General features: G+C 22.0%; 1 protein-coding gene across 1 annotated transcript in view; it reads left to right on the top strand.

The window, feature by feature from the left end:
* Positions 1-2,213: 2,213 nt before the first annotated feature.
* The window catches only part of LOC411746, a 58,890-nt gene continuing 47,030 nt past the window's right edge, over positions 2,214-14,073 (top strand). Inside the window, exon 1 of the mRNA XM_026445401.1 lies at positions 2,214-2,620. Coding sequence (XP_026301186.1) covers positions 2,466-2,620 — 155 coding nt within the window. The 5' untranslated portion in view covers positions 2,214-2,465. The remainder of the gene's footprint in view (positions 2,621-14,073) is intronic.

Below are 14,073 nucleotides of genomic sequence, written 5' to 3'. Positions count from 1 at the left end.
AAAGTTACGAGATGGATTGATCAGAGAAAGTTTAAATACAACGCTTAATAAGTACAGAGGTCAGCGAACAAAATCAAGTTCACGGGCGCTCTTGTCGAATTCCTGTAATGTTCATAGCGTAATTTTCTTTATCGACGAGCTACTCGCGCTCATCGTTTATTTTTCTCTTCTTTTCTTTCTTTTCCCTTTCTTGATTTATCTTCTTTTATTGTATTATAAGACCGTCTTTTGTCGTTTTTGTGATCATTGCAACATAGTTAGCGCATGAAAACTTAGTGCACTAGGCCGACTAAGCTATATACTTCCGTGCTCGGAAAAAGTAGAACTCGACCTCATTTGTTAGGCGTCACTATATTGTAGCTAAAATTGTCATGAATTATTGTTTCGTAATATTCATGATATAATTTCGGATATTCATCCTCGCGTTTAAGTTGTTACTCATTTCTACCAATATTTATTTTATTTATTTCCCTTATAAATTCTGCGATTAATGGATTTAATAAACGTAATAATTAAAAAATAATAATTTCAATAATGAAGTCATAAATTTATAAAATATTTCTATATTTATTTTTTTTGTCTTGATTAAATTTTAAAAAATTTATTTTATAAAAGAATTCATAGATTAATATTCTAATTAATTCAAAATTATTTATATATAATTATTTATTATATTTTTTGTTTTATTATTAAATCATAGCATATAACATAAAAAGTACAAATTATATTTGATTTTGTTTTTATTATCTTTTACAATACAACAAAAATTGTTATGTATTGCACTAATCTTTTTATCCATAAATAACGTTTCAATATAAATGTTTTTTGATATTATCTCTATTAAATCTATAAATTAACTCTATAAACTAATCTATAAAATATTATTTTTTACAATTAAAATAATGTTAGATTCAATGAGTGTTATTAGCGATAATCATTTCCGTAATATAATTGTTATTATAATTATCTTTATGACAATTTATTATTAATAAAAAATTCATATTTTATTTTTATTTTTTTGCTTTATTTATCATGATATGTTCATCGTTAATAATAATCATGATATTTATAGAAATATTACAATTATTTATCAAAAACTGGATTTTTAGATGGATTTTTAAAATTATGGGGAAAAAAGATAATACGTAAATCATAGATTAAGTTTAATAGTTTTATTCCACTTATTAAAAATTTAATTTAAAAGAGAATAATAATTAAAATTTAATATTAATTATATAATATTCTTATAAAATATCTAAAAAATTTTTTATTTATCATTTATATGTTAATTATCCCTATTTATATATATTTTTATGTTAGAATAATTAGTCTTATTAAATTTATTGCAATCACTATGCATAATTAGTCCTAAAACATGAAATATTTTATAGAGAGTAAGTTTATTCTTCCAAGTTGTCCCCTCTATATCATGGAGAAAGAATGCTTACGAAAAGTATATGTATAATAGTGATGTATCTAGACCGGGTATTCAATGTATAAAAACAAATTTTATTCAAAATTAGCTAATTCAGATTTTATAGAATGAATAAATCATAAGAAAAAATGTGTATTCCAATAGAAAAATAATAGATTTAATTTCAAAAAAGAAGATTTTAGTAATATACACTATCATTTATGGGGTTTGCTTATCAAAAGAGAAGGGTACTGTGAACAGTTTTTACTATCCTGAAGTAAAATAATACAGTGCTGTATGGTGATATATCAGTTATATCTATTTTTTCAAATTCATTTTTTATTATTTTGAGATATTATATCAATGTATGTACAATATAAAAATATTAATTTGTATATTTTATTTTATTAATATCTATTCGGATGATTTCTTTAAAAAATTATGAAAATTAAAAAAAATAAAAAATTATTATATAATTAATTTACATATATTAACTATATTATAGTAATATATTTTTAAATTTTCAATAATCTTAAAACTTCATTTTTTCAATAATAAGTACAAAATACATAATAATAATATATTGCAAATCAATATTCATTTAAATATAATATTATAATTCATCTTTCTTTTAAATTATTAAGAATATTTATTAATTTTTTAAATTAAAAATAAATTTAAAAAATATATTTAATTGTATATAAATTTCAGGGCCAATAGTGTCAAGTTACGGACCTTTAGGAGTGGAGTGGGAATGCGAAACGCATGCGCAGTAAGGCACAAGTGCCCAGCTGTGCACAAACGTGAAATGCGGTGCGGTTGGCGGTGGTGACTGCTAGGAAAGCAAGCGAGCGAACAAGCGAGCAAGCGAGCAAGCAAGCAGGCCGAGACTGCCCTTCTGTCTCCCCCACCCCAAGCATGCCTCGCAGAACCCATGGCCTCCGTACATACGGAGGAGAGTGAGGCAGCCCCAGCCGCTCCTCACGTCATCCGCTGAGAGAGAGACGACGGGTCTCGACACGGCGAGGAGCAATAATTCTAACGAGCCAAGATGGCGGCGGACACGGTGGCCCTGTCCGCGCTCACGCTCGCCAGGGGCGACAAGATCCTCGTGACCGTCGAGTCCGCGCTACCGGACATCATCGTCGTGTCCTTCGTTCACGGTGCCAAGTGCTTCCAGGGCGCATTGCTCGACGCCACCAAGAGGTAAGTGTACTTGCTATGAGAGCTCTTCATACCTCCAACTCCTCTTCCTTCCTTTCTCTATCTCTCTCTATCACTTACTATGTATCTTTCTCTTTTCCTGTACCTTTATTCTATACGATGATTCGTTCATCCTTGTTGAAATTATTCTCTCCTAATCATTCATACTATCCAATTTTTCATCGTGGTTTGAATTTGTTTTGACCGATCGTCGGTCGAAGGAAGCCACTAGTAAGCATGTCATGCTGTTGTTGCTCGTAGGCATCTCACAGCCACCAAGATTGTTTGTTATGTGCATATTGTGTTTTATTGTGAGTCCTTTATAGTAACGTGTTTGTGTACATGTGATTTCTATGTGTATGTGTTAGTGCGCGTGTGAAAACATATTCGATAAGAACGCAATGATCTTGTTGTCGAATTTTAAGTTAGAGCCACGATTGAAAGCTATCCGCATTTCTAGCCGTCGGCAAGTGACGAACGGCATTTGGCAAAATTTCTAACCGTCGTTATTATGTATCCATTGTTCATGTGCAAAAAGAATATTCTATAATATTTTCTGTAAAGTATATTTATTATTGATTATATTGAATCAAAATTAAAAAAATCGAGTTTAATGAATCGTTCGTTATATTATTTATTTTCTTACATTTCAAAATGTATATACAATTTCTCTCATGAAATCATTATTTCCGATTTAAAAAAAAAATGTGATTATACGGGATGAAAAAAGTAAATTTTACAATTTTAAAGATTTGTTGACCGTGAAACAAGAGATAGCCGATAGTCGATTTGTCAATTACGTGCTTTGCATATAGCTTTTTTTTTTTTGCAAACGGAAGTTCCACGATGACTCTTGTCCATGACTTAAGCCCTCCGTAAAGAACAATCACCACTACTAGGGAAAGTTTTAGATCACGATAGAAATATCATTTTATTAAAATTTTATTTATTTGATGAAGATAAGTTCTATGTACTTTGTGAAGATTTTGTTACTCCTGCATTTTCATTATCGAATTACAATTAAATCATGTATAAAAGTATTCCATTATTTCATAAGGTTAGATTAATTCAGATATTAATTTAATCGTGTTATTTTGATTTTTATACATGAATTTAACAATAAGAAATGTAATACAATTTTATTTTTTAATTTTCTGATATATAATTTATATAATTTATTAATATATTATGTAAAATTGTTTTATGAGAAAATTGTTTTCTCTTTCTTGTGGGAAATTAGCAAAATTAAGGTTTTCAATCAGCAACAAGTTAGTTAAATTACTTACTAGCAATACAATTGTTGGTATAATATAACGAATAATGGTTTTGTAATATTTTTATTGCGATTTTATATACAAAATAGAAAAGTTTTATATTAAGTTTTGTATTTGTAAGATTATTTTACTTCTTTTTATTATTTTTTATTATGATTTTAGAAATTTTTACACTATTTAGATATCTTTAATGTCAAATAGATTGTAAAGTCACAATGCTCAATAGAAAGTTATTAAAGTAGGCTAAACTAAGCATGAAATAGAAATGTTATAATATTGTATTTAAATATTACAAATATGCAATTTAAATTTTACAAATTATTTTTTATATATAAGTAAAAAGAATTCCATTGAAAATTTACGAAATTTATTACGAATTACGAATTTCCATTTTATATTTATATTTTTATTGGCAACTTAAGATCAAATTGTTGATGCTGAGAATTAAAATTTAAAAACATAATAAATTGCAATCTTGTGACTTTCACATATTTAAATTTATAAATTACAATGAAGTAATGAGGTCATATGAATGATTATATCATTATAATGAAATTCATGTTATTTTAATTTATAATTTTTAATTAATAAAAATATATAAAACATAACATATTTTTAGTTGACAAAACAAATATTAAAAAATTTTTAATCAATTATTTAAAATATGAAAATAAAAAGTAAAAAAAATTTTAAAATTGATTAAAAATTATTTATTAATTAATTAAATAAACAATGATTGCATTATTAATTAATATTAATTCATTAATCGTGTTTTTTAAATAAATGATACAAAAAATAGCTTTTTTTCTATTTTTTTTAATAAAAAAATATATTGGTTTTTCATTATATTATTTTTTTATCAATTTTTTCAAACGATTGTTTCACGTGGTCACATTAAATTGCTTTAGTTTAGTGGTTAATATTATTATTGAAAAAGGCTTTGAAATCGTGAGTCATACTCGGCGAACGCTGCCTTGTTCGTACAGTCATTGCTGATTTCACTCTATCGTAGAGAAAATTCAGTTTGACACGAAACCGATTTTAACTGTTCAAAGACATTCTATAACCGGTTATGAATGTATCATCATAAATTATTAATTTATTAATGATTAATTAACAATAATTCATTCAACTTTATGAATTTGAATTAAATATAATTAATGAATAATTTAATGAACAATTTGTGCTGTAAAATCTATATAACGATTGTAAAGTATAGAGTAATTAAATCATTAAAATTTTATTTTTTTATGAATAAATAGTAAAATTCTAATAAAATTTAAAAGATAATTTGAAAATTACATAATTTGAAAATATTCTTACTTTATTTTTGCTAAAATTTAATTTCATTAATAAATGTTATAATTATCTTGTTAATTTTTTTATAATTTTTATATCAACAAAGTTATAGATAAATTTATAAATATTTTTCATGAATTTTTTGAATTTATGAATTTTCAATTTTGACAAAATATATTTTTATTTGTATTATGCTGTTAAGCTGCGATTTTAAAATTTATTATAAAATATATATTGTATATATTTTAGTATATTATATATATTATATTATTTTATATTTTATAATTATTCAGAAAATAAAATATTTTTGTTTTTGTTTTTAATTTTTATTTTTGTATTATGCTATCAAAATTTAAAAATAAAAAAATAGAAAAATTTTAAAAATCAGAAAGAATCTTCATCATTAAAAATATAATATTCCTTTCAATATATATATTATGAAATAAAAATTAATATTTTATTTTATATATTTTATTTTTATAATATCTATTAGAACTTGTGAATATCAAAATTTTTATTTGATATCATTGAGTCAGAGATAATCACAAGTATAATGTGATTATATAGTTATATATAGTAATATATAATTCGGTTGATTAAATTTGAGTTAGATTAGTTACTTTTATATTTAATTTTATATATATATATATATAATTTATATTTTATGCGATAAATATAATAATTTTTATCACATAAATCTAAAATAGCAATTAAAATAAAGTAATTTGATACTAAAACTATAGACATTTCCTGTATAACTAAATACATTGTATATGTATGTAAATGATTACCATTAAAATGTCATGATAAAAATTAATAGATACATGTAATTATGTTTTTATCTTAATAATAGTCAGTATTAATTTTCTTGAGCGTAGAAGATAGTTTGAATGCATAGCTACATGTTTTTAGTAAATGCAAAACAAAAAACCTGGTAAAACCCGTTATTTTGAAGGACTTGCTGAATCTAGTGTTCATCCAGCTTATGAGTCATCTACGATTCAACGGTATTAATTGAGAGCTAAGCTTTTGAGGGATACTAACATGTTCTATTTTTCTTTAATTTTATGATTATGGTATATTTCTAAATATATTTTATTTAAATTAGAATTAAAGATATGAATTAATGATATGATAAAATAATTATAAACAATTATAAAACAATTATATTTTTACATATAAATTTTATTATTAAATTTAATATTAATTTTATAAAAAATACTTTCATATACGTTTTAAAGAAAAAATTTATAATATATACTTAAATTTTACGAGTTAAAATTAAAATAATATGAAAAATTATAAAATAATTATCTTTATTAGTATAAAACAGTAATAATGTTATAAAAAATATTTTTATATATTTAAAATGCAAAAACTAAAAATTTGATAATTCTAACATTAATTTAAATATGATTTCAAAATATGTAATAAATTTAATTAATTAGTTATAAAAGATTATTAAATTAATTAATTATGAATAAATATTTTTCAGGATAAATATTTTTTATTAAAATCTTTTATAAATTTGAAAATCATTTAATCATTTTTGATATTTATTTTTCTTGGAAAAATTAAAAATAATTGAAAAGATTTTTAGAAAATTAAATTGAATTTTGAATTTCGAAAAAGTTTTTAATAAAATGAGAAATGATTAATAAATTAAAATTCTTAAATAAATCGAATATTCTTTTGATTTTCACATAAAAAATATAAAAAAAAATAAATAAATAAATAAAAATAAAATAAAAAAAAGAAGATTAAAAATTTTATTTTTAATATATAATATATTAAAATTTTAATATATAATTTTATGATATAATCTTAAATTATAATAAAATTATTTAAAATTATCAAAAGTACAATTTATATTAACTTAAATTATATTATATATATATATTTATATATATAATTTTTTTAAGATAAATTATTATTATATTATTATTATATTGATTAAAAAAAATATGAAAACATATATGTAATCATTTATATAAATAATTTACAAAATTCTCTTAAGCATAATCGAATTAATTTATTTAGTATACTTTAATATTCTAAATAATCTGTATATTAAATTATTTAATTATATTTTTAATATTGATTTAATATTGATAAAATATTGTAGAAATTGTCGAAATGTCAAAATGTTGAAATGTCACTGCAAAAAGAATTAAAATAATTTTCAACAACTTTGCTTGGCAAGTAGAATTGTTGCAATGATTTTTTAAAACACGAATAACATAGCTGCAACTTTATTCCGTATTACTTTATCGAAGTCTTCATTTAATTATATTAACATAAGATATATTGCAACATCTAATGATAACAATAATCTCTTCATCGTTTCTTGTCTCCACGAATCAAGAGAGACACGTGTCAGCGGTATACAGGTCATTTTAGAAATGGATTTTGTTGTTTGTTAAAATTTATGAGTATATTCTGTTATGAATTTATAACATAGTTGAAAGATGTATAAGTCTATGAATCTTGATTTCAAAATAGTTTTAGTATAATCTACATATAATTTTGTTTAATTGAATTATTATTGATGGAAGTATTTTCAAATTGTGGTTTATGATAATTCTTTTATTGTTACAAAAGAAGAAAAACAAAAATTTGATGAATATATGAAGTTTTAATATTTTTAAAAAATTTATAAAATGTTAATGATATAAATATAAATATAGGAAAGAAAATATTTTTAAAAAATTTTCTTTATATTATTATAGAATATTAATTTTATAAAATTGTGATTCTGTATATTTCTAAATTTTTAAAATTCTATATTTCATGAATTTTTGAAGAATTTAGCATATGCAACATTTTTAACAATGTTCAAAATATGTAATCTTTGTAATCAAATTTACTATCTTTGAAATTATTATATATTTATAATTATATACTTTTTAATAATTCAAAAAACAGATCTAAAATATATCTCTAACAAACAAAAAATAAAAAATTTATACTTTTCGTTATAATAGAATATTTTCTTAAATCTTTAGACTTAATTTTTTATTAATTTAAAAATCTTATTTTCTGACTACTTTGTCATGAGTCCTATGTAGTTTTTCTAGATCTTCACTGCACTTTATAATTTCTTTTTATAAAGTATAATTATATTTTTTTATAAAATTTAGTTTAGTAAAAAATCTATAAAAAAACTTACAATATACAAATTATAATCATGCGTTGTAGAAAATAAAAATATTTATAATTTATAATAAATTAATATTAATAACTCTATTTTTCAAAAATATTTGAAAATACTAATATAATAATTAAAATATTTGAAAATATTTTGAATAATTTAAGTTATATATATATATATATATATATATATATATAATTTCAATTTTTCTAAAATATTTAGAAATATAGCTCTTGAGTATTTCTGATGGACATTTTGTTTGATCACTACTGCTTGTATTACAGGATATTAATATATTCGTGAGACATTTTTGAAGGATTAATTTTACAGATCAAAATGAAAATAAAATTTAATATACAAAATGTCAATTAATGATTTATTTATTAAATTATAATCAATTTAAGTTTGGATTAAATAAAACGGAATAGCGATAATATGAGATGCCGATATGACAGAGATAAAGTGATCTCACTTTTATCTTCGTTTCGCTTCGTAGCGCAAACTTCAACTGCTTATAACTTAATAAATAAATTTCAATCGACATTTTCCTATACCAACTTTTACATTCATTTTCACCTCGAGAATCGATTTTTCAAAAATATTCCATCAATATTCGGTATAAAATGGTATCTTTGTCGTAAATAATAATCATTCGATCCATCGAATGGAATAGAAGAAGAACCATCGAAGCGAAGAGAGAATATTAATATAATTTTTAGTCCGTGAACACCAAGTTCCCTTGCCTTCTCTTTTCGATTCATCCATCCTCTCCGTGATGTGGTCTTTTTAAGAAGACCCTTTTGCGGTCGTTCGTCGAGCAAAAATTTGCATTTTTCCGGAGAAGATGCGCGCGCGAGATCGATGCCTGTGTGTATGCATTAGCCGGAGAATAATAAAAAGGAACCACGGTGTCCGCGTTCCGACGCTTTTTCCATTACGTAAGTGTATCATCGCGACGCTAATAACACGTTGTGCCCTGTTCCCGACCGATGGATCCTGTCATGAAATTCAAGACATTGCATGCACGTCTCATCGGAAATCTTGACTGCGTCAATGATATTTTTAACGGGACGAAATTTCGTATTTTAGCAGTTTTAGGATTGTTATATGAATGAAAAAAATTTATAGGATAACAATTATTCTTTTGACTAAAATGTTTTTTAATTATAAATTATGAATGATTGAACATTTTTTTGTTGCCGATTATTTTTTATTTTTTTGTCATATATATTTATATATTCATAGAACATTTTTGGAAGATCGATTCCAGAAGCGAAAACAAAAGTCGTACAAGGCGTGCAAAAATATCGGATAAGGATTATTTATTAAATTACGAGCAATTTAAATTTGTGAGATAAGATAAAGCAAGATGGAGAGTGAGATCACTCTATCTTCGTCACTAGTGATGTACTCTTTCTAGTCGTCTTGCTTCATCTAACGCTAACTTAAATTGTTTATCTTAATAAATAAGCCTCAACCGTAATTTTTGAATACTAACTTTTGTGTTTGTTTTGACTTGTAGAATATGACTCTTCTATGAATATGTTAATATTCTGTACATAATATACGGTAGTATATATTTTTGCGTCCGCTAAAGTTGGGACCGAATCTGGACGTTTATTTGGCCAGGTGACTTCTACGAATTGGATTTGAAAGAAAAAGAGAAAATGAGTCAAGTAAAGGATCGAGCGGATCAAATTTCGTTCAGTAGTTTATCTCATTTGACACACTCGAAGTTTACTCTGAGATACCATTTCTATGAATTGGAAATAACGGATAGTAAAACAGATATTAAACATTTTTATTTTTCGATATTGAATTCTAATCAAATTTTATTCATTATCCATAATAGTATTTTATAATTTTTAATTATTAAATTATTGTTAAATTTTAAAGTTCTATAATTTTTATTTCGTCGAAAATAATTGAAAGTTTTTTGTTGATTTTATTTTGGTCAAAAATTTTATTTTGGTTCAAAATTTATAAAATAAATCCTTGAAGATTTTTAAATTTTAAAAATTTATTAATGTTTAACACGAACTTAGATATTTTTAATTTTTTTTATAACATCAGAAATTATAGCCATTCATTTTCAAAATAAGCGAAATTCCATTGAAAAAGTATTATTTCTGACAAAGTTATAGTAATAGACTATAGTATTTCAATAAATATTTGCATTTTATTTTTATTTTCATTTCGCTTCGTTTAATGAAAATTAAATTGTTTGTAACTTAAATAAATCTCAAGTCGAATATTTTTTTGTATTAATTTTTGTGTTTATTCGTCTAGAATGAATTCTTCAAAGATGTCTCATAAATATATTAACTGTTGTATATATTCCAATGATAATTTAAGAATTAAGAAATATTTACATATGCATTATAGTTGTGAGTTATTTTTATTCTTTTTGAGGATTATAACAAAATTTTATCAGCTTTTTTATGATAACGATTGTAATAAATTATGATAATGGATTTTTAATTAGATTAAAATAAGAAATATACTAATAAAAAGAAAGAATGTATTAAAAAAATATATAAATATAAAAGTATATAAATATAGTATAAAGATAATATAAAATGATTCTATTTCTAATAGAGTTTTTAAAATTGATATTTTTTAGTAATTAATTAGATTTTTAATTAAGATAATTTAAATATAATATGATAATTTGTAATGTAAATTATACTTGAAAAAAGAAGATTATTTGTGATAAGAATTTTAATTTAATTTTAAATATTTCTTAAATTAAGTAATACGATATTTTTTAATATGAAAAGTATAATAAAAAAAAGATAGATATGACGTAAATATTATTCAGATATCTTTCGAAGTTTATGAATATATAAGATATTTTAAAAATAAAAAAAAAAGAAAGTAATTAAGAAAATCATAACCAAGATAATTTACAAGTCGATATATTTTTTAATAAAAAGATTGGAATTTAATATATTTACTGAAATCTACTAATATTACAATATTTCAAACAAAACAACGTTGAACAAGCGTAAAAGTTCGGATTTACATAAAAGAATGCAAGTTTACAAGTTTATAACAACTATAGATACATGGACGACTTGTATATTCACATACGAAAAATGTTGAACGAAGTAACAAGGAAACTTTCCATGTTGAAATATTCCCCATTCATCGAGTTCTTGTCATGAATATAAAATTTGATAGAATATCCATCGTGAATAAGGAAATCTTTAGAATTATCTTCATTTTTCATTTACAGTCACACCCAATAATTAATAAATTCTATTGCAAAATTAAATCCTATTGTTAATAAATTGACTTTGAAAAAAAAGAGAAAGATAAAAACAAAAGAACATTGAAAAAGTTGAAAGTGAAGATCGTATCAAGACATAGAAGACAAGATAAGTTTATCTGAAAAAAAAGGATAAGTAAAGAAAGTCCTTACAACGTTATCCACTTACCTTAAATCGAATACCGTGGACTTACATTTTTCTTTTTATTTCTGTTATGTCTATATTTTTTTCTCGACATTATCTTTGACATGGGTATAAGGACGACTTCAATTAAAAATTATAATTTATATTTATTTTAAGGTAGCAGCATTATCTGAAATTATAAATGTACAAAAAAAACATTGTGCAATTATTATATTTTTTATTTGATTGTGTTGCAATTTTATATTTGTTTATAAAAATATAATTGTAATATAAATTGTTTTTTGAAATATGGAATATGGATTAGAATGGAATAAAAAAATAAAAATTGCGATTTTTTTAATAATAAAAAAAGATCTCTAATTTTTTTTATCTCTTTTTTTTTATTTTTTAAAATTTTTATCTAATTTGTCAAATTAAGATATCACAAGGTTTCGAAGTTTTAATTCATTATCTTCTTTTAAGTATCTTTTCAAATATATTTTTTCAATTTTTATTTTTATTATATTAATTATAATATTTTTCCCTTCACATATCTTTTATGTATTATAAATTTATTGATATTTTAGAATGAACGTGCTAATATGAATATGTATAATGATGTTTAAAATACAAATATACAAATTAAAAATACTTGTAAAATGATAATTAAAATCCTTTATTTAATATAAATTCAGTTTGACTTTTTTTATGTTTTCTCTATATTCAAAATTATTTTAAATAAATAATTTTATAAATATAAAAATTACATTATTTTACTTAATAAAAATATATAAATCAATAAAAGTAATAAGACGTCTCTAATAAGACATCTTCATCTGTTCTATTTTCATTTTGCTTTAATTAATACAAATTTCAATTTATAATTTAATAAATAAGCTTCAATTTTTTTTATTTATTTTGAATCGATTTATATCTAAAATCGATCTTCTAAAGTATAAACAAATACAAAAACATTTTATATATAATACATATTATTAATAACAATGATAATGATAAGTGCATATTATTAAATAGTTACATTAGTACATATATTAAAAATATATTAGTAATATATGTGTACATTGCTATTATTATTAAATTAGTATTTATAAATATACCAATAAAAATAACATGATATTACTAAGTAGTTTGTTTGTTTGTTTGTCGCGCGCGCGCGTGTGCGAGAGAGAGAGAGAGAGAGAGAGAGAGAGAGAGAGAGAGAGAGTGAGTGAGTGAGTGAGTGAGTGAGTAAGTGAATGAATGAGTAAGAGAGAGAAAAAGAGAGAGAAAGAGAGAGAAAATATAGGTAATAATATATTAGCAATATTTGTATATTGTTATTTTTATTACTATTACTATATTACTATTTATAATTATATACCAATAAAAATAATGAAAAATAAGATATATTATAAATCCAATTTGTTTAGATGTTTATTTTTTTTTATTCATATATACAGAGATTTATTAAACTTACAATATTACAATTTAGATGATTAAAAAAATAATAATTACTTAAACAAATCAATTTGATTGATTCTTTCAAATTTGAAGATATCAGGAAGTATGAATGATAAAATAGTAAAATAACAAGATAAAGAAAATCTTTTAAAAATAAAAATAAAATAGAAATGGAATACTCTATAATAATATTCTGGGATTAACATGTTAAATTATATTAATCCACAAAGTTGCATAATATAGATAGCAATATCAACGAATATATCAATTAAGAAACTTATTTTGAAATGAGATTAATAAATATATATATAAAATATAGATATAGGAAATAATTATTTATAGTTAAACAATTTTCATTATAAGAAATTTCATATCAATAAATATAATTTGTATCAAAATATTTTATCTTTTTAATTAAAGTCAAAATATGTATTTCTTACTTTGATTAAATATTTTTCAATAAATTATATTCATTTACAATATTTATTTCGAAATAATATTTATTATGCAACAATTTAATAAATAGAATATATTTGTTCAAATTTAAATTTAATATTAAATAATATTTTAAATGTAAACAGGTTATATAGTGTTTTAAAACCGTTTTAATATCATTTTATTGATTAATAGCATAGAATTTCATCGTATAATATTAATATTTTTTTACGGATATTTTTATTTACGGAAATAATTACGTATATACATTACGAACCTGACATATTATGCATATATATGAAGATTAATTAAAAATAATTTAATTGATTAAAAAAAAGTTTTATATGTCTATAATCTTTTCTCAAGAAATTTCTATAATTAAATTATCAAAAGAAATATCACAAATATAGCATATTTTAATTATACGAGTCAACATTTAAT

The sequence above is a fragment of the Apis mellifera genome, linkage group LG15 (assembly GCF_003254395.2).
Source record: "Apis mellifera strain DH4 linkage group LG15, Amel_HAv3.1, whole genome shotgun sequence".
Classification (NCBI taxonomy): domain Eukaryota; kingdom Metazoa; phylum Arthropoda; class Insecta; order Hymenoptera; family Apidae; genus Apis; species Apis mellifera.
The sequence above is the reverse complement of the archived record's forward strand: the minus strand, read 5'-3'. Positions and strand labels throughout refer to the sequence as shown.